We start from the raw sequence: 27,196 nt of genomic DNA, 5'->3' as shown, positions 1-27,196 counted from the left end.
TGTGTCGGCACCAGCTCTTCTGGGGCGAGTTGGATCAGCCCGCTGAGTTGGCTGAGAACAAATTATTTGCATTTTTGGTGTTGCAGGATTAGATTTCAGCTGGATTATGGAGCTAAACCGGCCCTCGCCTGCCTTCTGTGGCCAGCACTAGACAAGTGGGGGACAGGGAGCGGGGAGAGATGTGGGGGCAGGAGCAGGACCACACTGTCCAGGGTCAGGGTGGGCTTAGATGCACTACACAGAGAATCCAGGGTTTCCTCTACCTGTTGTGCACTTAAATAAAGGTAGGCAAGATCCATGAGAAGCAAGAACATCCCTCATCAGGTAGGAGAGTTGGGGGAAAAATACTGGATCCAGGTGGGAAAGTTGCTGAAATGGAGGTGGGATGGACCAGAGCATGATGGACAATGCTGCAAGGTCTCCTCTCTCCCCAAAGGAAGGGACGTGGTCCATGACATTTTCAAGGGACCTCATCTCTGAGCAGAGCAGGAAGTTCTGGAGCCCCACTCTAGGGAAGAGCTCTCATGAAAAGAGCAGCAGAAACAGGACATGGCCCGCCAAACACCACAGCAAAAGCGACAAGCGGCATGAAAGGCAGGATGTGGGTGAGAAGCTTTCCTTTAGAAATCGGAGGCAGAGAGTAAAACCAACTCTCCCCATGAGAAGAAGAGAGCAGCAGCAGTTTCCAACAGGCCCAAATATCAGAAGGATCTACTATCTGTAAAATCCCACGCTGGTTTCCGAGTCCTGACAGGAGCGCTCCATTCATGTGTGCTGGTAAGCATCGCGGCAGCAGGAGTGAAAGCAACTTGTAGGGAACCATCCTAATCTCCCTAATCCAACTGTATTTCCACCGCTCTCCGTTTGATTGCATGATGCTCGTTAGACCTACAGTCATGGCTGATAGGTGGAATCACTGAGTTTTATTGCGTAGCACATGCAATTCGTTATTTTGGGAGCTGGCAGGAGCATGCCGCAGCGGGGCGATGCAAATATTGTTGCTTCCAGCAGTGGCAATAAAGGCTAAAACAGGGATAATGTGCACTGATTGTATCCAGCATGAACACAACAGGAGCAATCATGAAGGTAGTTCGGCTGATTTGTGTCTCTGCTTGACTCTTACCTTATTCTGCACGGGGGGGTGGTTCAATGGGTTTTGGGCTGGACCCTCAAGCAGAAATGGGATGAAGTGGGGGCAGGAGCATGGAGGTAATGATGGGGTTGTGGCTTATTTGAAGTAACTACCAATTCTTAAACACAAAGATCTGTCCAGAAGACCCCATCGCCTGGAGGTCCCTGCCTCCAGCCCAGCCAGATGGTCCAGGGTGTTGCATGAGAGCTCTTCGCTCCTCAGCTAACAGCTGCCTGCAGCTCCTCAGCTCCATCCCCGCATCCCTGCATCAGGGGTGGGCAGTCAGGCCAACTGCTGAACGGCCAAGTTCCCCTGTTCTTGGGCAACAAGGGGGCTTCAGGAGCAGGGTACATGGGCATGGGGAGGCAAACGGTCCTGGCTATATGGTGTTTGGGAACGGAGGGGGCCTCACCTCCTCAGTTTGTTCTTTTCTTTTCAAAAAAATCCCCAATCCCTTCAAGGACCAGGTGTCTGAAGGATCTGTGGCCCTGCAGAGCTTTTCTCTACTGCTGTTCTACCCCACACACTGACCAAGGACACTTACAGTGATGCTGCTGTCTGTTTATTTGGAATCACCAATCATCAGGTTGGAAATGGGGTAGAGCTGCAAAACCACATCTTCTGGGTTTATAAACGTATGTGTTTCTTCCTTTTGTTTACAGCTGTATCCCTTAATCACTGATCACTCACATTTCCCCCTGCCTTCCCCAATCAGACTGAGCTCGCAGTACAGAATGGACACTCTCAGCCCCACGGACAGCACAGGGATGGAGCCCTGATAAAACCTTCAGTGGGACACACTCTGCCTCAGGTCATACCCAAAACCCTCCTGGCTTCCTCAAGCCTCTGGTCTGCAGGCAGGTGGACTCTTACGATCATCTGCACCTGGTCGTGCTCAGGGAGGCCAGGTGAGATTGGAGATGCTGTCTGAACGAGAAAAAAATAGTCTGAGTCTTGTCTGACAGTCAAAATCAACAGCTGTGTCTAGCCCTTAGTCTCATCATCCTCTTGAAATAGATCAGCTAATAAATATGTTCTTAATAAGTGGGGTTTTTCCAAGCCAGGTTCTCATTTGTTTTACCTGCACATGGCTATGCATGTCAGTCTACAACTAATTCTTGCTGTTCTTTGGCAAGTAGTTTCTCTGCAAGGTGAGAAGGGACAGAACTGGCTGGTGTCACTCCATGGGCTACCCCATCACACGTCTGGCTACTCCATTACCTTTTTTCTGACCTCAGGGCTCCCCCTCTGTCCTCCTAGGGCTTCCCCTTCCCCTCCCCACCCAGAATTTGCATAGAAGCTGCAAGTGGCCCTTGTTTTGCCTAATTTTAAACTACAAATGAAGGAAGATCATGACCTTGTGCGCGTGGCAATTTGCAAAAGGGAGAGGAAAGAAGAGGCTACAATACGGTTGTGTGACACACTCTTGTCTTCATGGCTATCAGCAATAAAGTGTCAAAAAGAGGCAAAAACATCCTGCAAATTCATTCCTGCAAAAGGTTTTGCCTCCTTAGGTTCAGGGTTTGCAGGGAGAAAGGAGCCATCCCCCTAACAGTGGCTGTTGGAATAACTGCATTGGAGCTTGGCCTGATTGAGGTGTTGGGTTGGGTTCATTGAACAAATGTCTGTACTCCTTCCCTGCAGCTCCTAAGAGAGCGACGGTTGGTCCCAGAGTCACTGGATGCTAGATGGCCCCTGAGGTCTCAGAAGAGTCCATATTGCTTCTTCTCATTCTGCTGCTTCCATTTGGGCATCTGGTAGAACTCGTCCTTGGACTTCCCAAAGATGTCGTGGAAATCGGTATCAGAGAGATAGTACTGCAGTGGGAGGAGAGAGCAAGGAGAGCTCAGCTTTGGCTTTTGCAGAGGCTGGGACACCTCCATTGGCTGCATCCCTTCCTCACTGTGCCAGTGCTGACCCCTGACTCCAGGCCAACAGCTCCTGTCCTGCTGCCTGTCCTCGTGGTGGGAAGTGGAACGTCCCAGCAACTGTTCCTCATCCCGCTTCTCAAAGCACCAGGGGAATAAAAGCCCACCAGCACAAAGGGATGCCCTGGTTTTGAGGGGTTAGCATGCTCTGGCTCGAATTTGGTCCCTCCTAATCATACTGAGGCCAGAACAATTAACGGTGCATTGGAGAACTTCTGTTGGCCAAAGTTTTGGGTATTTTCTTAGGTGGTGATTCACAGTGAAAGCATCTCCCCCTCGCTCCGCGCCTGCCCCCCCCCCCCCCCGCCCCCCCCCCCCCCCCCAAATATTCCACTGAAAATGTTCAGTCCCATTGCTGGAAAGACAGAAAATTTTGAGGGTAGCAGGCTCATCAGTGATACTGAGAAAGACCCTGTGGGAAATGGAGGTTGAGTTTTCCCCGGCATTTTGGGTAGAAGAAAGGACTCATGTACAGCCCAGCTGAAATACAACCATTAGCACATGGGCATTGCCACGGGGCAGAGCTGCTGGCCCGGCCATGGATCAGCTCTCTGGCTGTGGGCGTTGGCCTTTGCCAGGAGATCTGTTGGGGCAAGATATTGGTCAAACATGGGTTGTAGGGAGTAGAGGGAATCGGTCCCTTCGTCCCCCCCCACTGGCTTGCTTGGACTCAGCTACATCGCCAAAATCCTTAGGCTGATCAGAAATTGGAGATGTGACGTCCCTCCCTGTCCCTGGATGGGCTTTGCTGAAATGCAAGCGTTCTAACAAAAAAAAAAGAGATCCCTTCTGGAAGGAGTTTCAAATTAAAACAAACAAAGCAAAATGCAACTCCTGGCTTCATTCTCAGCTGTATCACCTTGTCTCGCAGGAGTTATACTTTTGAGTCTCTGTCCCTCCAAGGACAGAGGATGGGTGGCAGAATCAAACAACTCTACCAGAAGAAAATAGTTTGAAAATTAACTATTTAAAATTCATTTTTCTTAAAAAAAAGAAGACACTTCAACTAGGGTAAAACTACCACAATTTCCTCTCACATGAAGCTCCTGCTTTTTGATGAGACCTATGTGTCCAGCTAGCATCTCCTTGAGCCTGAAGCAGGACTTAATAGCCCAAAGTACCAGCACACTTTCAGCCAGTGACTAAGTTCCAGGTTAAGCTACCAAGGCATCAAACCAGTAATGTTGTCACCTCTTTTTTAGTGGGATCCACGCCTTCTGGAAGTTCATCCACCGTCTTGTTCATCAGCACCTCTCGGGAGTAAATTTCTTCACCGTTAGGCACCAGGGAAGGGCTGCTGTTGCTGTTGTAGTTACCGCTATTGCTGTAGCTGTTGCTGTCACTGTGGTTGAAGTGTGATTTATAGTCTGGCGAAGCACTTGCCATACTTGAACCAGCCAAGTTGGTCATGCTGAGGGTTCTCTTGTTCAGGCTGATGTTGTTAAGGTCCTGCCAAGTGGAGGAAAACATGTCAAGGCAAGAAGCTCTGGCAGAGCAGCTTGGGGGTTATCCCAGGACCTTTCTCTCTGCTGGGGTTGGGGGGACTGTCTCTGGCACAAACTATCTGTTGGTCTGTTGCTCCAAAGTGGCAAGGAGAAACTCCGAACTAAAACATTAGTCCAGCACCTCCATCAATGTTACGTCTTGATGTTAGGACTGCTAAAAGCACAGCACTGACGAGAGCCCTTAGAAATAACTGAAGATACTTACTGTAGTCTCATTTTTCTCAAGATAACAGCAGGAGAAGGTGTGTGTGGGAGGACAGAAGGTGAGATTAGGTGTCTGCCACGTCTAAAACATCTAAATTACCTGTGTAGCCCTCCCTGACTTGTCATCTCTCCTGGTTCAAAGCCCCTGACATTTTCTTCTGGCCTTCCTCCTGCCCCTGTCCAGGGCAGAGCCGATCCCATTTGACAATCATGTTTGGGACTGTTGGGACCTCGTTTCCTCTGTGTTTTGTAGGATCTCCCATTGGGCTGTGCCCTTCTTGACCAGGGGCCCCTTGTCCGGGGTCTCAGGGGGCCACAGCACTGCAAACAATACAATGCTTAACTGCACACTCTAGCTGCACACGCAGCTTTATTTGCATGTGTAGTTTAGAAAGCAGCTGGCCAGTCTCCTGCCCACAGATGCCTCTGCACAGGACTGGAAAAGGCCCAGGAGATCTGGGTATATTTACGGGTTATTAATCGTGTCTCCCTCTGCCTTCCACAGAGGAGCACAGCTCTGATCCTGAGAGCCTGAGGTCCCCATGCCTGCTCCGATCATTATGTCCTCTCCTTTGTGTGAACAGGCTGGGGGACGCGGTGGCATTTAAACCCAGGTGTTACCCACCCATATGGTCGAGAAGCAACTCACCACTTTGATCTCGGCTATAGCCGACACGTCTCCTAAGCTGTTCTTCATCTCCTCATAGGACTTGCCATCCTAAAGGTAAAGAGAGTTTTGAGAAGCACGGGCTGCCTTTAATTAGCACATGCTCCTGTTCTCTAACAGGGTCAGGAGATCACATGAATTTTAAAGCCCAATGGGGCCCACTGAGGTGGCAGCTGGTGCCTCCTGCAAACCCCAGCTCCTGGAATCAGGAGACTGTGCCAGAATCTGAGCTTTCACTTGAAAACAAAGAAACAAATGGACTTTAGCCTTTGCAGTTGTACAGTAACAGGTGAAAACAGGAAAATTAAAGACTTCAGAGAGCAGAAGGCAAATAAAGAGAAATCATATTTACTGCTGGATTTAAATCTTTTAAATTTTAAAGGAATCTTGCAATGCATGAAAATTTGGGGTAAAATAATATTTCTTTTTTTTGCTTCCCTGATTCATTTAGCTAAAGCGGCAGATTTTTCAAAGCCTCAATCCCTGACTTCTTGTAATTTGGTGCTATGTATTACCAGCTACCTCTTGTTTCCTGAAAAAGGAATATACTAGATATATTGGCAAAGCTGATGACTGTGTTTTCCTAAGCAGCCAGGAGATGTCAGTTCTTAACAGAACCATCCAACAAACTTCTCCAACAAGAACAAACAACATAAATACACGGACTGCAGAGCAAACAGATTTAGACCCAAAACTGAGCAATGAACACACACACACCAGATGTTTCTGGGATGTCAACAGTTTGGATTGCTTGTCTGTAGTTGCTGAAGCTGCCTACAGGGGATATTTTTAGAGGCACATATTTTATGAGCTGTATCCTTGTTTTTCAGCAGTTCCTCAGAAAAAAACAAGTTCTGACCTTTGTTCTAAGCATCAACAGTGTTTTAAGGGTCAGTGCTCTGGGAGTTGCTGTCTTATCTGTCCAAATCCAGCTGTCAAGACAGGCTTTCTACCGCCACACCAGTTGCAAAGAAAGACGATGCAAACCCAGCCACAGGAAAAAAAATAGTATCTCTGTATGAGATTTCCTGCAGTGTGAAGTCCCCTGGGGACCTTCAATCCATTGCCCCGGCTGTCCCACCTGGAGGCTCCAGCATGGGACTTCACTCACAGCCCTTTGGGCCACCAGAAGATGGGATTGCTTGTGAACCGGCTGAACGCTGATGTTCATAGAATAAAGCAGGAGTGAGAAGGGACGATCTTCTCATTGGGGAAGGGTCTGGTAAAACACCACCTGGGAGCTGAGCTTTTCCCAGCTGCCCATCATCTTTCTTTCTTTCTTTTTTTTTTTTTTTTTATTAAGCCGTGCACGCCAGTGCCATCGGGTGGCAGGAATATAGGTGCACAGCCTGGCAGCATTGCTTCCACTTGGCTATGAACTTCCATATTGGTTTGCTATGAACCGATACTCCGGCTCCACTAACCACCAAAGCCCCTCCAGGATTGTCCTTTATTCCCAATATACACTCTGTGCTGAAGCACCCAGCCCCTAGGCTGGCTGGACCGGCTGGTCCATGGTCTGCACGGGGTTAGTGCATTGCTCCTTCTTCCATCCAACCATGCTGTGCACAACCAGGGTTGGAGACTGGGTCCTGACAGCATGTGGTGGGGCCCCATGCACTGGCCACGTGAGCAAATCTCTGCTCCGCGTTATACTCCTGAGTTGCTTTGAAGCCTGTGTGTTTGAAAGAGGAGAGAAAGGACCTCTCTCTTTACCAGGCAACTCCTGGGGCAGATTTCTATTTCTGTATAGCAGAGAGCTGGTATTTGTAAATCACCTTTTGAGAAGAAGGTTTTTTTGTAGGGACCAAGGGTGACCTTGCTCAGGAGCTCCTGGGCTCTGACGGGCAGTCTGCAAACCTGAACACAAGACCTGTCTGCTCACATCTTTCATTTTGCCAGAGTTTGCCCTTAAAACTGGGTCATAAATTTTTCTCTGTGGCTGCATTTTGAAAAATGAACTTTTTTTTTCAATTTTCTTCATGATGTGGAGTGTTTCTGTTTTCAGTCTGAACTTGATTTTACTACTAGCTGCACCAAGCCAATTTTGGCTGAAATCACAAACCCGATTTGGAACCTAATCTTTTTTAAAATAAAATTGTGAATATTGTAAATTCACGCACATTTACTTATATTTGCAAAAGTCTCAGTTTCACCAAACAGGTGGTGAACTTTTTGCTGGCAAAAGAGTAGAAGCTGCTCAGGTAGCACCAGGAAGCCATGAAGCTCAGGACGTGTCATAGCGAGGTTTCGCTCCATGCACCGTAGAGGATATGTTCACTGACAGTAACACCCTTTAAGCACCGCTGAGCACGTGTGCACACCACAGGGCTTTACCAGCAACTTACGCTCCATTTGTAGGGGTCCCAAGCGTTGAACCATCCTGTGAAGTTGAGGGGTTCATAGCCCTGCTTCACCAGTATTATCGGAGTTGCCAAGTCTCTCCCTGCCGGATGGGTCTTGAGATACTCCTTAGCCGAGGCAATTGCCTCGTTCCTCTCGTATGTGTTGGAGGCTTTGCCAACCCAAAGGAAAATCTGCAAGGAGAGAAGGTGTTGAAGATCAGTAAGTAGTTAGGATCTGTGCAGACACAGCTGTTTGTTCACCCCTGCCAACTGAAGCAGCGATAAGACAAGAATCGTTGTTTCCCAATAGTCCCCTGGGACTTTGATCCCAGATTTCCTCCCAGCCAAGAAGGATTTTGCATTTGAGACAGGTCCAAAGCATAAATATTTCAAAAAAAAAAAAGCTCTCACATGCTTCAAGGTAGCTAAACTCGGTCCTTGCATGGCCAAAAAATCAAATGGCCTCAGAAAGTAAACCCCTCGGAGTCAGTTTCCAATAGTCTAAAGCAAGTCCTCACCATTGGTGCTGGGAAATGAGGGGGAGGGTTTCTGGGTGCCACCCCCTTGTATGAGCTGGCAAAGACTGGAGCAGGTCTAGCTCATCTTGCCTCCTTGCTCCACAGGGCATGGACCAGGTGTCTCCGTTTCCTCCTTTCTGAAACAGGGCTAGCAATACTACCTCAGTCGTGTTTTGTACCTGGGTGAGAAGGACTGGGACATATGTCTGCTTGTCTGACCAAGCATCGTGAAGGGTTTGGAGATAGGACGGAAAGCATATTGCCCTCGGTTTCACATTGAATGATGGATTCAAACAAATTAAGCCATAACCTGCTTGAAAATATGTCTGGGGGAAAAGGAGGAGGAGTCAGTGCTGACCTCTTCCCATGTGTCTAGCAGCATGACATCATCTTCGTCCAAGTCTTCCTGGCAGAAGCCCACCACCTCTGTCATGATGAATCGACCCGTCTGGTTTGAGCACTCGAAGAGGCGAGGCTGGTAGTGTGTGATTTGCTCTTGAAACCTTCCTCACACATGGCAGGGAAAGAAAAAGCAAGAGAGATGGAAATCTTTCCCTCGTGGTTTACTGCAGGGCCCTGCCGCTACTTGTCATGACCTTGATGGAAGAGATGGGAACATGGCAACGCTCATCTGAGGGCCTGAAAGTTGGGCAATGTCAGGTCTCAGGGGATTCTCGGACCATTTTAACAATTTTTAAAGGTAACTTTTTGTCCACCCGAAGAGGGTAAAAGCAGAACCCTTCTCTCTTTGTGGAGATGAGCCTGCTGTCAGGTGAAAGCCACATCAGACCACTTGGTTGCAAAGGAACACGTCACCTGCCCAGAGGGCTAAAGAAATCCAGGTTGTTCAAAAGCAGGTTTAGTTTCATGAATCTTCTGGGGCTGCCCATAAAGCTAATAATGGCTGGAAATGGAGCATGTGGTTCACGTAGCCCTTACGACAAGATATGGGATGGATTTACTGTGGGGAAAGGAGGGTGTAGCATACCCTTGTCTGCAGGGTTTGGATCTGGAGCCTCTACTTCACAGAAGGCCTGACCCAAAAACTACGAAAGAGGCATCTTGGTGTGGGGTGTGGTTTCTGACCAAGCTTTTGGCGATATCCTGACCTGGTGCTCCCTCTGGTGAGGACATGGTATCAAAGTGCTTACTCACTTTCCAGCAAAGTTTTGATCCCTTGATTAATGTTGCCTGGTCAAGCCCAGAGGAACAAGCAGGTCGCTATTACCTCTTTTCACTGGCGTAAGGTGCTTTGCCTCCCAAGGCTTCCCAGAACTCTGCTGGCTCTTGTCCTTCCAAAATGGTGTGCTTGTCCCGTTTGGAAACGATGTCAGCTACCATTTTTGCCATCTCCCTCTCATCTCCGCTGCATCCCTGTGTTCAGGACATAAGATTGAGGTGGAGTTAGGGACAGACTGGCGAAACTTATCTGTGGGGAAAAGCTGGCTTGGTCCTATGCTCCTCTGGAGAGTTTTAGACCTGCTTGAATGCTTTTGAGGGTCTTATCTGAGCTGGTCACTCAGAATCCATTTCTAGTCCTTGAAGGGACATTCAGTGCAGCCAATGGCATCTAGAGCAAAACTCATATAATCATAGAATGGTTTGGGTTGGAAGGGACCTTTAAAGATCAAGTAGTCCAACCTCTCTGCCATGTGCAGGGACCTCTTTCACTAGATCAGGTCGCTCAAAGCCCCATCCAACCTGACCTTGAACACTTGAAATGATGGGGCATCTGCAACTTCTCTGGGCAACCCTTCTGCTTCGGTTTGATCTACCATCTCATCCTGAAACACATGACTAAAACAGGATAAATGAATATGCTCTAATCCTGGCTAATTTCTTACAGCTGGAGAACCTGGGGTCCTTTATTCAGCTGAAAGCTGTATGAACATCTAAAATGAGGTGAGGTGAACCCCAAGATGGGTTACTTCTGTAGAGAGAGGGCTGTGTTACTGCTGATCCTCCACAGACGGAGCCTTCTCCTGGGTGCACCTTCCTCCATTGAAATTAATGGGCTACTTGCCCAAGGATACACCTCCACAGCTCAGGGGAGATAGGAGACTCAAGCCCCACATCAGCAATTTCAGCTTCCTTCAGCTGTCTCCCCTGGACTAACTGCGATCTCACCTTCCCGCACCACAGGTAGCAGACTTGACTGGTCGTCAGCAAGAAGACATCACTGGAGTTGAGCGAGGAGGCCCGGGCCGGCACCTCCGTGGCCTTTGTGTTCATCTCGTCCGTGCCCCTCACCTGGAAGAGGCGGATCGCCGGCTCGGGTGTGCTTTTCTGAGCCCGGCTTGTGCCGCCCTGCAAGAAAACAGAGGGAAGGATGGTGTTGGGAGGTGAGGAAGACACACAAATCCAGGGTGAGACTGGTTTGAGAAAGAAGGCTTTTGGGCTCACAGACCTCCATGCTACTGCAACGACAGACCATAGTCCTGCACAGAGCAGGTGAGGAAATCCAAATACCTTCCGGTTCCAGGTCACAATAAAACCCACATGTTGTAACTAACTTCCACATTTCTCCCTGATGACTCTGAGTCTTGACCAATTCCCATCAAGATGCTCAAGTTCAATATGAGCAGATCTTAGTGTCTGCAAAGCATTTGTCATGTAAACTGGGCAAGGCAGCTGGACTTGGATTTCCAGCTGCGCTTGGCTTAGCTGAACATCTGCCATAGAAGCTGTATGGTGGGACCAACATTGAGAGCTGAGGGCAATCCTCCTCTTCCCCAGCCATTTGCAACGTCTCCACCACAGATGTCAGCAGCCAAAGCAGCAAGTGAAGTGGGTTAATAGTTAACTTGATATAATTCAGGCAGGGACGATTCAAATCATGTAACTGTTTGTAGCGTATTTTGGAGGACCCTCTCTGGATTGTGCTATCTGTAATTTACAGCAAAATTGTCTTATTGTAATTCTGCAGAATATTTTGGAATAGAGTTGGAAAGACCATCACACATTAACGCTGGAGCTCAGGGGTGGGCAGCTGAGTCTGGGTCAGTCCAGGACTGTGTTCACACATATGGTGGTCAGACAACTTGGGAAGCAGTAGAGATGTTCCACCATTTCCATCAGCCAGCCCATGCAGACCTGGCAGGCTCCTTTCCTGAATATCAGCCCATTTTTCTGGACTATCTCCATTGCAACTGCCAAGCCACCATTGGTCCTTGCACCTTCCATTGCCCACGCGCGCAACCCACGTTACCTCGTAAATGACCAGCTTGCCCTTGAAGATCGCCAGGAAGTGCGTGGGCTCCTTGCCCATTGTCACGCGCACCTGCACAGCCTCATCCCCATGCTTCTTGTCCAGCTCGATGGCATTGAGGGCACAGGCGGTGATTTCATCCACAGAGGCATGGCGACCCTGGGGAAGAGAGAGATGGCACGTGCAACGTGATGAGGTGAAGGGTATAAAGCTCTGCACAATGTAACATCTTGCCAATCCCAAGCCCTATATACAACATCATGAGATCAGAGTTAAAACTACAAGATGTTTGAATTTCATTTGCATTCTGGTTTTGGAGCCTCTAGCATCCCCTTTTCAAAGCTTTTCTCTGCATTCCAGGGAAGGAAAATATACTTTAAAAAGGAAAGCAGAGGTATTCATATACTCACATGACTCCAGGAGCTGAGGCTTTAAGGGATGATCTGAAAGACTACAAGGTTTGACCTCAGCACTGTAAGCCCCATAATCCTTCACTATTTCTGTCTGACATTGCTGGCTCTCAGTTTGATGCCAGATTGGGCTCAGAGTGCTGCCTACAAAGCACAACTTGGGATATTTGCAATGGACAACTGATGAGCAAAGAGCATGTGAGTTCTTCTGGATGCTTGGGATTGTTGCATGTAATTGCTTCCTTCAGTTTCAGGCTTCCAGCAGACACAGAACAGACCCTTCTGCTTTGGTTTGACCTACCTGCCACATGTAGAGGACATAGTGAGGCCTGCCTGATCTCAGGTAGGTGTACAGGACCAGGTAGCAATCACCCCCGTAGAACTGCCCGTATGTCTTGGGATTCACTGGCTGCATTTGCAAGTCCTCAATCCTCCACACCTAGTGAAAGAAACAGCTCGGTGAGCAGCAGTGAAGTCAACGTGAAGACAAAGCACAGCCCCTTTACTAGCAGACCTCTGAAGTTCAGGTTTTTAGTTGGAAAGATAACCCTTCCTCTCCCTCCTTGATGCCAGCCTATGTTCCCTCAGCTTGATTAAGTGCTTGCTGGCAGAGTCAGGTCTCTCCGGTGACTGTCACAATACATGTGCCATTAATGGACTTTGAGCAGTCGGTGGCCCTCAAGGAGGAGCAGCCTCCAGGTCCCTCTCAGCCCCACAGCCCCTCTCTCAACCAGCTCCATCTTCCATGGGAGACCACAAGAATGGGAGAGGGGCCTCTGCTCTGCACAAGTTTGGTTGATATGGACCTAACTGGGAGACAGTGTGAGAAGGGGGTTAACTCTACCAGTCTCATGACCCCCACACACGGCAGGAGACAAGTCATCCTAGTGACTGCTTTGCTCCACTGGTCATGGGTTGGAGGAGAAATGCCCCTGAGCTACTGCAACTGCTGCATTAGTTAGAGTTTGCAAGCACTTTGCTTTGGCTGCAGCCATGCTTCCTTGGGGGGGGTAGGTGGGCACACCTTCACAGCTCCATACAGCTGCTGTGTGTGAAAAGGCAGAGATGTTTGGAAACACACTGATTATTGCATCCTCCGTCAGCAAAAGGAGCTCGCTCACCTCTATCTCCCCGGAGGCATCATCTACCATTCTCTGCTCAGCAGCTAGCTCCGGTCTGGCGTGGAGCTGAGTGGTGTCAAACTTCACCTGCTCCACCTTGGCTGCATGCACCAGCAGAATAAAAACAAGAGCCCAGTGAATGCCCAATACAAACCCTCTGCATCACCCTCACGCACACACACAATCATTACACATGCAAGAAAAACCTGGTCGGCAGTTGCAAAAAGCCAGTCTTGTCACCAGTAAGCCAATGTTGATTTTGGAATATGCAAGAGCTTACACACTCCAGTGTTGATCTGTTACAGGCTGGCAACTGGCCATATGGCACTTTCCAGTGATGATTGGCTGGTAAAACTATTAGTTGTCTCCTGACTGAAAATTCATAATTGTTTTCCAAATCTATACATATTTCCCTCCTTTCAAAATGTCGCTTTCAGAAATAAAATGGCCGCATTTTGCCAGCTCATGATAAAGAGAGAATTTATGGACAGCACAGAGAGAGACAGAGGTGGAGAGAAAACAGAGAACTTGCAAGGGAAGGAAATTTGCAGCTCCTAAGCTACTATTGATGGAGACACTCAGCATCTCTGTCACCATCCCATCATTCATCAACAAGCTCTCTCTCTTCGGTATTGTTTACTCTTTGGGGTTAACGCATTGTAATTTTCACTTCAGCAGCGTGATAAATTGAGTCACCGTTTACACCTGGTGTAAATACAGAATAATTCCATTGACGTCAGGAGGGTCTTGGGTGGATGCCAGTGTAAATGAAAACTGAACGTTGTTCAACGCTTCCTTATCAGGTTCAGCATTAGCCCTTTATAAAGAATATTAGGAAGTTCTGCGAGTGTGAAATTTTGCATACAATTTTTCAGATAAGAGTGATCTTCTGCCAAAATTTACATTTGGAATAAGTGGCAGTTTGGTTCATGTAAGAAGCCTCAGGAGTTCTGAATGTTGTTCAGTTCCTGAATCCTTTGCATCTACTGAAGAAGGTGGAAAATACAAGGCATGAGAAGAATGTGCACTAGATTTTCAAGATACTGAAGGCAGGAGACAGTTAATGTGAATGATGTTCCCTCAGTGGTTGCTTAGTACAGGTAGGAAGTCCAAATTCAGGACAAACATGCTCACCAATTTTGCCAGTAGTGTAGACTTTGCCCAGCCCTTGTGTTTCGTCCTTTTCTGTCCACCTCTGGAAGAGCTGTTTAAACATGGCTGACTCTGCTCCATCATTGATCACTTCAATGTTGGTGGATGAAGGATAGCCTTTGGCTTGGATAAAACCCTAGTGGGGTTGAAAAAGGACATTAGTGGGGACACACCGAGCTTTTTACAGACATGAGAAAAGGGATGTGGACCTGAACTCCCCCCACTGAAGACAGTGGCATGACCAAGGGCAGTATTCACCCCAAGACTTGCATTCAGACTTATAACAGAGGTGTCTACAAGCTCTCACTGTAGTATCCATGTTTATGTCTGTGTTTAGGGGACTGAACCCTACCCCTAGAGGCTGGTCACCTGGATCACATCCTAAACTTAATCTCTACGTGGCTAAACCTTAGTCTTGAAGAGAATCTCACTCAATGGGTCTAATGAAAAGCCTCCTCCTCTATATCAGACAGCTCCATAGATGGCTTCTGGTGATGGATCTAGGAGTGGAGGGGAGGGAGCAGTGATGGGGTCCACCCATGACCCAAGAGCCTAGTTCAGTTCTTTGCTTTTCTCTGAACTTTTTGTCCATCTCTAAAACAGGAAGACTGTCCTCCCTGTAGCATGATAGAGACCATGCATGCCAAGATAGTGAAGGGATGGAGGCAGCTAAGTACCCCAGAGCATGATGTGTGTTCTGAAGGGACTAAAGTCTCAGAAATATCTGGGGTTTTATCTTTTTTTTCCCCTAAAAACAAATAATTTCTTTGCAATAGAGTACTATTGAGTTAAAAGACTACTTCAAGAGAGGTACTCGATACAATATGAGAGGGAAGAAAATGATCTGTGCTCTGCCACAATGCCAAAGTCATTGTTCAGTTTTGGGAACTGCTCTTGTGTTTATCTCAGCAGGCTCCAGGATGACCTGGAGGTACAGTGCTGACAGCCGTGGTTTGGGGAAGGAGCCTGATTGTGGGCTTCTGAGCATTCATCTCCTGCTGTAAATACTGCAGCCACACACTACCCCCAGGGAAAAGCAGAGCAGATGGTCTTCCCATCCCTCCCACCTGCCACGCTGAAAGAAAGAGATATCTTTTGTTCTACATGTGTAGCTCAGAGCCAGAATTTGCACAGCTGATTGCCTACTAAAAAGCATAGGAGTTAAGCTTTTGAAAGGAACATAGAGGACTGTGAGGTAAGTTTTAAGGAAAACTTTTTCTAAGCTTTTCTTCTCCGAGACAATAGGTGCAATCGGTATTGAAGCTGGGTGTCTCCAGGTAAGACCTTATTGAAGGTGGGGCCACTGAAGTTCAGTATCTCCTAATAAGATCTCATTGAAGATGAGGCTGTTTATGGTCTTCACATAAGTGAACAGATGAATTAAAAGCTAAGTTCCCTTGTAGCCTTCACTTCAACGTGCCAACTTGTAAATAAACTACAAAATGCCTTACTTGCTCAGGCTCCCTTGAGGCTAATTTTGTTCTGAAAGGAAGTGTTGAGGCATGCTCTGCCAGAAAATAACTGCATGGCAGCTCATCTGGAGGAGCGGCATAAGTGCCAGGGCACTATGCTGGTGTGTTCTACCTTAACATGAGCCCTGGTCTTACCTCAGGTTGGCCAATCTGAATTAATAGCAATTAATAACAGATCTCTTTCTACCCAGTGGAAGAGCCCTGTATCATCTTCCAACCTGGGCCCAGACCCATTGGTGTTGCGAAAAAGACTTGTTGCCTGTAATGGACTTGCGGTTGAGGACTGTAGCACCTACATAAAAGGTCTGGCTTTTCCAGAGAGACCAAGTAATCGAGTTCCCTGCTGACTTGCCCAAGGTGTTACTCTTGGTTGGGAACACAAGAGATGCCTCTCAGGGTCAGAGCAGTGGTCCGTGCTGCCTGGGACAGTGGCATTAAGAGATGCTGTTTAGTGAGCACACTGAGCTTGGTGGCTGTCTTCAGTGTGATCCCTTCACTCTCCCCAGCATCCACAATATTGGGTCATGGATGTTAGAGAGGATATAAGAGCCCCTTTAATATCTGTTTATGGACCTGTTGACCAGGAATTTGTCTAATCCCATCTCGACCCTGCTGATAGTCTCTGCCTCCACCATCTCTTGAATCAACAAATTCCAGAAGTCCACCATTTACTGTGTAACAAAGTATTTTCTTTTATACTTTCTTTTCTTTAACGAATTTCTTCCTAGTTTTAGTGGCAGGTCTTAGTTCTAGTGCAATCTGGTGACTAACAATTTTGTGTTTATGTCATCACGCCTCCCTTCCTTAGACGTATAACTTCTCTCTCTGTTATTACACAGGCCAGCTCCTCAAGACCTACACTTAATTGTAATTAGTGGACAGATCTAGATTAGCACTTAGTTAACCTACCATGACATTGTTTGCACTATATTACAACTCACCACAGCTCGAGTGAAGGCTGTTTTTTTCTCTTCCAGGCTGGAGGCTTTTCCTCTCCAGACGTAAATCTTAAAACCACCTTGGTCTAAAATGTAGCAGTCCTGAGGTGAAACAGAAAAAAGAGACGTAAAAAGCTCTGCGCAGGCAAAGGTCCTCATTTGTGACCCACTCAGGTTGGATCCTTCTTGAAGATTTAAATTAGATGTAGATCTAGCTCATTTCCTTGCCTTGCAGAGCTCTAACCCTGGTACAACCATTAGCAGAGGCAACAGAGGATTAATTTACTGTGGTTCATAAATGGGCTACAATTACCATCAACCCTAGAGTGCAGGGGTTCATGGGTACGCTGACTTTGCGAGCACACCTGACCCAGGCAGCTACTCTTTAACTGTAATGAATTAAAATATGTATTTTTCTTAGACATTGCTCAAAACTGGCCATTACCATCTCATGAGATATGTTCCCAAACCAACAAAAACACCAGCTCCAAAAGGCTCCAGGAGAAGTGTATGCTGAAATATCATCCTCGGCCTGCTGTGCTTCAGCACTGCTGATGGTGGTGCTCATTTATGCCAAATCTACTACTAAAGGAGCAGGAAAAGGCCAAGTTAGACCTCTTCTGCATGACTGTTTTGTGTCCCCATCCGGAGCTAAGTGTTGCATCGTTGTGAACGCAGCAGGATCCCGAACCAGGAGGAGATGAGATGGCCGCCAGGTAGCCTGTCTGCACTGCAGAGAGCTGGTGTTCTAAACTGACAACCCACTGTGTGACCAAAGGCTTCTCGTTTGTCAAACTGAACTTTGACAAGAAAAGCAAAAGCTTCATATGTCTGTAAAAGGAGACTGAGATTTAACACTGGCTGACACCAGGGTGAATAAGGGAGCTGGAGCCTTGCAGCACGACACTGTTTTGGAATAGGCTGGTTTGCATTGCAAAGAATTAAGGATGAGCAATTCTCTGCCAAATTTTAGCCAGAAGGATATTAGGAAAGCCTCTGTTTTCTGAAAGCCTTTGGACAGGGGGTCTGTAAGGAATCTCCTTCCAGGGTGGGTCACTGAGACCAGCCACTTGCTACAGAAGGAAAACATATCTTCATGGTTTTGTGAGCAGAGTATTTATTTGCTCTGAATTCTGCAGATGGTGGGCTATCCCCGAACATCAGGTATTAAGAAGCCTAATTTGCATCTGGAATTTATTCCTGGCCAGCAGCTCTCCTTGACTCTGATTGCCAAGCTAATATCATCCTTGGCTGAGAGGGTCAATTTGCCATCTCTCGTTAAAGCAGCTTCAACGTGCCACCTACCTTTGGGCACTGAGGTTGTAGTAGGGCTAAGCTGTCCTGTTTTCAGAGGACACCTGATAAACCTGAGTGATGAAAGGGCTGATAATTTTCAGGAAACGGGGTATCCCATTGAAACAGGTGCTCAGCTGAAAATAAAGCAAGCCACAGCATCCTTTTCTCTCTGTAAGGGCTGATGGCTTTATCTCACCTCGTGCTGGAGCAGATCCTGCGTCAGGGGCCGGGTGGCTATCTCCTGTACCACCAGGTCGTTGTCCTTCTCATAGACACTGAAAGACAGAGTCAGCAAGCAGAGTCAGGCTTCACAGCACTCACTGAGAGAAAGGATAGGGTTTGGAGCCCATCCCCAGACTTACTGGTAGAGCCGGACATTTGCTTTCTGCAGCTCATCTGCTTTCGCATCCGGGATGGCTTCTCGGAGCTCCCCGCGCCTCTCACCCAGCACCATCTTCATGATCTGCATGAGGTCTGGGGAGTCTTTCTCGTTGTCAATGATGCCAATTTGAGCGCGACCGCCTCTTTCGCTGTCCCTGATGCTGCGAGCCAGAGCAAGACCCTGCACAAGGATCAGCAGGGGGTAAGTCCTGATGCAGACAACAAATTCAGCGAGCCTCAGACCTAGAGCAATGACTGAGCACCAATAGTCCAAGCCAGATTACCACAGCTTTCTGAAGCTTCTAGTGTCCTTCAAATTTAGCTATTAAAAAAGGGGATGTGTCTATAATGCCTGCTTATTAGCTAACTTTCAGGAAAATATTGCTTATTATAGTCGCTATTGGTGCTACCACAGGGCACAGGCATGTGGTAGCCACAGCAGGCGTGGCCTATGTGTGACTGTACATAAGCAGGTCCAATGATCTTGTGAGATGGTCTGGAAGAGAGACGCACGCATGCTGAGGACAACGAGGCTGGGTGCTGCAGAGCTACAGGACCCTGGGTGCTCCGTGATGACATTTTACATTTCAGTGTTTCAAGTATGCAAAACACATGCATTTTTTCTGTGAAAAAAGCAGCGTGAAATGCCAAGCAACTAATTAGGCTGAAATCTCCATTTTCCATTGAATTCTTTTTTCCATGACTCTTACCACAATAGCTTTGAAAGGGGCCCCTCTTTGTTAGACTTAGGAAATGACCTGCTTGATTGCCAGGCCTGAGATGAACCATGGCCTGTTCCTCAAAGCAGCCGTCCCTCCACCTGCTCCCCTCCTCTGTGTCCTGTGGGTTTCTTTGTCTCTTCTCCACTCTCCGTTGGATCTTCTCCTCTAGCTGTTGTGTCCTGGAAAATCGCCTTACCTGTGAAGCTTCCCCCTCTCCTAGCTCATCAGATGACACCATGTGAAGAGCAGACCCGCCTGCTCTTTAATGTGTACAATGACTGGCTATGAGTTTGGCCACCAACTTTGCTGATGACCCATCGATATATCTTGCTTTATTACATCTCTGTATCTCGGTTCTTCTATCAGTAAAATAAGGATAATGACCCCTTTGCAAAGTGCCTTGAGAGCTATGGATCTGACCTGTCAACATCTGCGTTATGTAGTCCTACTTGTCTCATACTGAGCAAGCCGGAATTCCCTGCGATGATGTAAAAAAACATTAAAATTCATGTACCCCTGGTGTAGTTACTGCAGCTAAACCTACTGGTGGTGTTGACTTTTTAGTCCTATGTCTTGCAAACTACAGGGCACAGAGGGATGGAGATGGACCTCCCCAGAGGGAGCCGGATGCCTTTCTGGAGCCGGAGCTAGTGATGTGCCCACAGCCACCCGTGAAACCCAAGCTGAGACCAGGTCTGAACTGGAGCAAAGCACTTCCCTGGGCCTCTGATACCGGCAGATGGGCAAGTAGAATGTTTACCACGATTTTCTCCGTTCGTCTCTGTGTTGCTGGTTTTACTGAGATTTTCACTGTGCAAACACTGAGCGGTGTTTCTCTACTTTTTTTTCCAGGCATCAAAAAATACCGCTAGTAAACTAAGTGGCTTTTGCCTTTACTCACCCTGGATTTCTCAGCAATGCTGCAGTTGGGTCCATTCCACTGAATCAGCACTTTCCCCAGGTCCAGCAAGAAAACATCACCCTTATTGAAACTGTCCCAGGAAAGCGCAACCTGTCACGAGGAAATGAAAGCGTTTGGCAAACTGGGGAGGACAAGAGCTGCAGGAGACAAGTCACAGCCATTGCGAACTTGCCCTTGGGGACATAACAACTGGTCTGCAATGACATGCTCATTTTTCTAGCACTCAGCTATTCACTGAGGCCAATGGCTTTTCTCATGCTAATACCAAACCCCCGAGTGAGGTCTCGAAAACTATCCTGTAGTAGGGGTCCTTGAGCAGAGATGAGCTATCTAGCAGGCAAACCTGGTCGAAAGTGAGTGTAGGAGGAGAGGCAAGGAGAAATGATCCACAAGGAGAGTGGGCTCTTCTTCTTACCTCTGTGGCGGACACGTGCTTCTTCCCCTTGACATGAAGAAGACGCTTGATGTTGTACATATTGGTCTCCACATGCTTAAATCCTGAAGCCACTCCTCCCTTCTTGTAGCTGTTGTGTAGCAGGGAATAAAGAGTTAGACCTGGTTAGAAAATACCTTCCCCTCTATCCTCTGAGAACATCTCATGCTTTTGGTATCAACTAAGAAATCTAGAGCCAATATAATCTCAAAGTGCTAAAAATGGAATGTCAAATGCTGTGTTGCCTCACTCTGGTGAGGCCATGACTCCTCACGGTGTCCATCCGCCTGGTATGGGTGTTGTGTTGCTGTTGTGCATCTTGGGAGAAGGTGTGTAGATGAACAGGCAGGTCAGGGATGGCAATGGAGACATTGCCAAGGAAGTCCCAGAGCCTTTTTAACGTTTTTTGGGCAAGTCTAACCCACTTCCACATATCCTAGACTATTTTAGAGAACAGGGCCAATGTTCATACTAAAGTAACAATTGACACAATGTAGTTGCCATTTAAGGGAAAAAGAGACAATTGCTGAGAGTCTTATAGTTTTTGCCATGTGGCTAATATATATATTTTATCACAGCTTGGAAAAGACTGGCAAATGTGGTCAGGCATGCGAGTGGTTCACAGTACTTTAGACTTATTTGGCCCAGTTTAACATATCCATGGAAGGATGCTCTGGTAATTAGTCCACCTGTCAAGGTGCCAAAAGAGCCTGCTTTAATTTCTCATTCTGTCTCAGACTTCCTGATTGACCTTAGGGATGTGGTTTAGACCAAGATGAAGTCTAACTCATACTGATTTCAGAGGCAGATAGGTTTCCAAATAGACTTCTAAACCTACATGTTTTTGAAGGTCTGACATTTAGTCCTTTGTTGTCCCTTACTCATCTTTAAGATGAGGGTAAAAGCACTTTTCTGTCTCACAAAAGGCCTGAGGAAACTCATGAGAGGTTGTAGAGATGCACAATACAGAGGTATCAAAAGCCAGACTGGGATATAAGGTATTGACTGAGGATGGGTTTTCATCTGAGTTTTCTTCAGCTGTTTAAAAGCAAGGCACATAGCGTGTTTATTGCCAATGAAGGTCCTCCTGGAGAACAGCTATTGGAGACACCTTCCAAAGACCTCAAAGTGAGCAAAGACCACAGGATTGGATTCAACAGTATCTTTTAGATGGCAGAAGTTCAGAGTCAAACTTTCGTTCCACTACAGGAATATTATTCCCAGTATGAGCCGAATAAGCACTTCTCTTCAAGAGGGATTAGTCTGAAGTGCCCCGAATGGGCATATTAATCTAAAGTGTGTGGAGGAGAGGAAGGAAGACCCTAAGGTGAACAAAAGGGAGGTTAAGGTGCAATTACTGCAAATGTCTGGGAAAATGACCAGTAGAACAGAATGACAAGGTTCCAGACTCCATACTTGTAAATAATTCTTTCAAAATGGGAAATTTTTCTTCTGAATTTTGACCAACTTCAGTGCTGATCCATATTTTTCAGATTTGTGAAATGTTGATGGCCCTGAGATGTAGAGAAGCAGAGGGAACCCCAGGGACCATGACCCACCTTGTTGCAGGGTATTTTACGCTACTCACATAATGCCATTGCGGAAATAGCTTTGGAAGGTCTCAGACTCATGTCCCTCTACTTCCCGGTGCTGCACGGGGTTCCCCCTGAGCGCATTGTCCAGCTGGGTGACATACAGGGCCACGGCACCTTGCTCATCCTGAGATGAATCCTTGCCAATCCAGTAATGCAAATCCACAGCAGAGCCGCGAGAGGTTCTTTTGGTCTGGAAGAGGTGAGAAAGATGAGTCAGGATGAAGACACAGCCCATACGTGTGTTTCAAATAATATCACTGGCCAGGGAGACCTGGCAAAACCAAGTGACCGTGGAGCCCTTTCCCAGGGCCTTTCCCAGTTCTGCCTTTCTCCCGGACAAGGGGAGACAGGGCAGAGCCTTAGGATGCTCCCTGGAGCCAGGGACCTTATCCAGGAGAGCATTTATGGGTTTTATGTACATATTGAACTGAAGGATGTTTCTGTCTGATATTCTTTTATAACTCTTGTTATCAAGGAAAACTGAGCACCCGTGCAATTACAAAAATTAATGCATTCAACCTGTCCTACTTTTGTAGTTTGATATTAAAACTTAAAGGAGACTCTTCTCATAGATCACCTTTTTGAATGTAATGAACACTGCTATTTATTTGCCTGGAGATACTATCCTTTCTTTCCTGTTCTCTTTCTCATATCACACTACATAGTAACACAAACTGCCTCTGAAGTCCTGCTGACTTGCAAAAGAGACATAACTCCAAATGAAGCTGAGCCTGCATGTGCATGCTGTGATTCATCTTATTACAGAAAAACCCAATAGCCTAGAAAGAGGAGGCAAGCGATCTGAGAACAGGTGTGCTTATCGTTATGTGAGTTGTGCCAGTTAGTTTTCAGCACCTGCTGTGTTAAACCCTATCACGGACACCTGGGAAATGTAATAAAAGCTCATTTTATAAACTGGATTTGACACTAAGTTCTGTTTATTTGCTTTGTGCAGTGATACCACAGTGAAACACAATAGAAGAATAAAATAGAGCTCAGTTCCTTTAGGCACAGATAATTAATTTGTGGCAAAATCACTCAATTTAATACATTGCTATTGAAGATGATCAAAGTCCTGTTGTCCTGCAGACAATCTTTGGAGAGCCTCCAGTGAAGATGCAGAATGCAAAGACGAGGATTTTTACCCTCTTGTCTGTAGAGGCCTAGGAGAGTAGTGGGCTGATTAAGGGTTCTTCTACCTGGGGAAGCTATTGTAACATAAGCTGAGCCTATGAGCAACAAAATCTATACTGATACCTGCAGTCAGCTCCCTGCAAGGACACTCATATTCTGCTCTAAGCATGCTTTTGGGTGGCTGCAACCAAATCCATTCAGCACTCAAAAGGTAGCATAAAGACACGTGCATGGTGAATTAGAGCAGGAGATTCATTCTGCGTCGCTATCCCAGCCTGCTTTTCCACCTTGATGTATATGGGAGGTGCATTTGTTTATTGTGTGACAGTGGAGGCTTTGCTGTCTCTCGACTGATGGAGATGTTTGCGGGAGGGTCACTCAGACCCAGGAAGTGGGCAATGCTTCTGGTTTCCACCGTATGGACGTTCTTTGATACAATGGGGCCTGGATTGCTCTATGCAGATGAAGAGATTTGGAAGGAATTCTAGGAGATGAGTGCAACACATCATCCTTCCACAGAGCTTTGGGAACACAAGGCGGTTTGCACAGCCCATAGAGTAGAGCTGATTCTCAGAAGTTCCTCATGCTTCTGGCTAGCCTGGGTTCAGCTGGTTGCAAGTAGGTCTGGACCAAATTTGGGTGGGACAGATGAAGTGTCCTAATGGGGACATGAGAAGGGCTGCAGAGCCTCTCTGCTGCTTGCGTGATGCAGGGTAGGTGGCACACCTCCATAACCCACATTATCTGCTGAAAATGAGACCCTCCAGTTGACCACCTCTCACCTCCCCAAAAGACTCCCCTAAGTCATGCATATGTGGGCCTTGATTTAGTTTGCCAGGAGTGTACTGGCCATTTTGCCATGTCTGGACAAGACTCAGCTGATTAGAAGATAAATAATTTTAATGAATTACTAAGTTAATGGTTCTTCTGGACTTCTGATTTACTAAACATACAGTGTTGTTGCAACAGCCACATTAAATTCAGGTGCATGATTAGACGGTGAACGCACATGCACAACCACTTTTACCCACAGTGCTGCTCTCACCAGTGAGGATACCCAGCATCCAAGTCAGAGCTAAACAAAAAGGGTTGAACCAGTTGCCTACCAAAAAGACCAACGTATGTCAGTCTTACTTACGTGCAGAATTATGTAACAGTCCCCTTCGAAAAAAGTCCCATAAGCCTTTTCAGGTACAGGAACCATCTTCATATTCTGTAAGAAAATGAGCGTTAGGGTCATTGCTAGAACTTCAGAGCCAAAAGTTGGTGGGTGTGAAACAGGACAGCTGGGGTGCACGAAACACTGAGGTGACAATTAGGGTTTGGAGAAGGAAGAATCAAGGCTGTGCTCATAGGCTGGGAAAAGCCACTTCTGGGGGAAATCCCAAAAGTAGTAAGAGATGAGAAGGGGCAAATGATAATGCTGCTTGGCCAGACTGACAAATATATTTTACTCTCCTTGCCGCTCTGCAATCCTGTAGGTCTAGAGCAAGAAGACTTAGTGGTCAGGCTGAAGTGCTCCAGAGCTTGCATTTGTAGGGAATTTCCCAGGGGAGTAAGCACACCTCATCCTAGTTTTAATTTTTGGGGCATGGTTTTTGCTCAGTACCCGTAAGTCCAAGGTTAACTTTCAGAGCTTTGTTAGAATAACCACTAGAATAACCAGGGATTCATAGCAACTAGCAGTGCTGAGAAAAGACAGACTTGAGGACACTGACGTGTCCCTCACCTCTCCAGACCTTAATTGCATACTTCATCTGGTACAAGTGCACAATTAACCAGCCATGCCAGCCCAGCATACGTGCCTGGATGTGCCACCCACCAGTACACAAGCAGCTCCTGGGCTTGAACTGGCTCTCTGGTTCCCTGGAATTAGAGACATACATTCTTCTGGTGGCCTGACTTGTTTCCCAGCATACCAGCCTGACCCTTGTGAACCACACACATGCCTCTAATTACAGATCCTCTGGAAAGAAGCTTAGTACAGTGCTTTGGAGAGAAATAGAAAGGCAAAGACCCTGTGATGTTTGTATCATAGCTGGGACCTGTAGAGGGCCACCAGCACTTGGAGACACTTGTTAGAGCCCCTTCCCACAGCTCCCCTGAGTGGACTCTGGACCTCATTTTAAGCCCCCTCTCGTTGCAGGGGAATGTTCTTGGTGAATTGGGCCAGAAAAAGGCAGAATTGAGCACAGCCTGGTTCCAAACCAAAAGCAAAGACCACTGCAAGCAGAAGGTGACCTCGCAAGCTGCAGTATCTCTCCCTGCAGTGACCCATCGATCAGAGTGGGAAAGGTAAGGATGAAGTGCAAATAGACTCCATGCCTTTGCTGCAAAAATGGGTGCTTTCCCCATGGCAGCTGCTGGTATAGACTAAGGTTACCTATGCATAACCCCTCTTCTTGGTGAAACAGGTAATTCATTTCTGATGTGCTAATGCAGCCTTGCATTGGTTCCCGAAGGGGGTGAGAAAGCCTCCAGTGCTGGAGGAACAGCTTCAGTCCCACCACATTTGTATTTCCTTAGTCAATATTATCCCTGTTTTACAGACCAGGAAACCAAAGCAATAACATGTTAAAAGTTGCATAGGGAGAAGCTGGGTCTCCTGTTTCCCAGTGTATCTTATGTGTAACACCCTCTTTTCCTACCCAGATTACTTCAAGAATATCTCTTTCTTGAAACATATACACACACACGCGCAGAGGACATATGCCATCATTGCCCCTTGGCGTACCTCTATGCCCCATATCTGCAGTCCCAGCTTTCTCTCAATAGTTGGGAGATTTGTGTCACCATCTGCCATCCTGCCGTCTGAGCTAAAAGGAAAAGGAAGAAGACAAAACAAAATAACTATATAATTGGATACAACAGTAAGTGTGCTAGTCAGATGGTTCCTCTTACCGTCAGTGGAGGTTTAATACAGATAATCTGCACCTCGAAGTGTCTCTATCTCTCTGCTGACGTTGAAGAGAGCCCATCTGTAGTTATCAACACTTAGGTGGGATGAACCCCCATCCCCAGGGTATCCGTCCTCATGGGGTCCAAGCAAAGTGTGGGATCACAGCCCAGCAAAGACTGGATAGGATACTGTTGTTCTGGTGCGGGATCATTGCTCCCCTACTTGAATAGGTGGAAAGGATTCACCGGGGTGTTGGACCCAACATCAGTACTGCTTTGTTCCCGCCATGGCACAAGGGGTGGCAGAGACAATGGTGGACCTCCAAGAGACCCATGCCCCCCTGGAGCAGCCACCAGAGGTCAGGCAAGATACCCTGGGGCACTGAGATCCTAAGGAATTAAGCCCTTCCACTTCAGGAGGAGATTCAGGTCTAAATAAAGACACCTGCAAGGTATGTCAGGGCAGGGCACCAGGCTCTCAGCTCCGTAAAGGTCAATGGAGACATAGCCAGCGCAGTCAACAGAGCATATGGAGGGATCCAACTGATGACCCAGATGTCTACTTTACACATAGCTGAACAAGTCCCTCGGCTCTGCTGCCTGTATAGGGAAGAAGTAGGTTTCAGTTGCCCACACAAAGGTGTCTGGGGACATCCGAGATCGTTTTGGCATCTCCAGCTGCCCCTCTGATGGATAAAGGTCTCCCATCCATCCTCTATCATATCTACCAGCTGTGAAAAGAAAAAAGGACTACTCTGAGCTATGTTTCCCGTTCCTACTGCTTGGATAGCTGAGGTTTTGCTCAAGAAGCAACTTCTGAACCCAGTTTGTTTACAGGGCAACCTCCTGAAGCAAATCAAACCCAAAACCATGTATATGAAAACACTGGGTTACATCCTAGCAGAGCTGGCTGGCCCATGGGGCACGGCAGGTGCCTGCTGAGCAGCTCGGCTCCAATGGAGCGGCCACAGGACAGATTGTGTTTGTGTAGGGGCAAGACCCGTATCCGCTGTTCCTGTATGAGTCAATCCTGCTCACAAATCAAAGCCCAGCTTCGAGAGAAAACACGGCTCACTGATTTCTGTGTTTTGCATTCATTTGCTTTGCCAGTGCCCTCCCCTGATTTGCATTTGCTCATGACAGACTGAACGATTGTACTACGTTAAAAACAACAGCAGCTTGATTGACTGCATTTTCTCTTCTCTGTCTCTGGAT

General features: G+C 47.2%; 1 protein-coding gene across 2 annotated transcripts; it reads right to left on the bottom strand.

Moving 5' to 3' along the window:
* Positions 1-2,476: 2,476 nt before the first annotated feature.
* VILL (villin-like) lies at positions 2,477-25,893 on the bottom strand. Of its 2 annotated transcripts, XM_009333303.1 has the most exons (20): positions 25,818-25,893; positions 24,222-24,296; positions 21,943-22,139; positions 20,337-20,445; positions 19,901-20,011; positions 18,259-18,458; positions 18,093-18,171; positions 16,604-16,702; positions 14,173-14,326; positions 13,039-13,139; positions 12,219-12,356; positions 11,508-11,666; positions 10,427-10,606; positions 9,528-9,673; positions 8,658-8,802; positions 7,785-7,973; positions 5,422-5,487; positions 4,870-4,883; positions 4,252-4,378; positions 2,477-2,949 (listed from the first exon to the last, which is right to left on the bottom strand). In XM_009333303.1, the coding sequence occupies exons 1-20, from the start codon at positions 25,884-25,886 to the stop codon at positions 2,836-2,838; spliced, it is 2,472 nt and encodes an 823-aa protein (XP_009331578.1). In that variant the 5' UTR covers positions 25,887-25,893; the 3' UTR covers positions 2,477-2,835. The 2 variants fall into 2 exon arrangements, with proteins under 2 accessions (XP_009331578.1, XP_009331577.1); XM_009333302.1 differs by lacking the exon at positions 4,870-4,883 and having other exon boundaries at positions 4,252-4,509; positions 5,419-5,487.
* Between the last annotated feature and the right edge of the window lie 1,303 nt (positions 25,894-27,196).

This window comes from Pygoscelis adeliae, unplaced genomic scaffold (assembly GCF_000699105.1).
Source record: "Pygoscelis adeliae isolate BGI_AS28 unplaced genomic scaffold, ASM69910v1 Scaffold88, whole genome shotgun sequence".
NCBI lineage: Eukaryota > Metazoa > Chordata > Aves > Sphenisciformes > Spheniscidae > Pygoscelis > Pygoscelis adeliae.
This window is presented reverse-complemented; position numbering and strand designations above follow the sequence as displayed.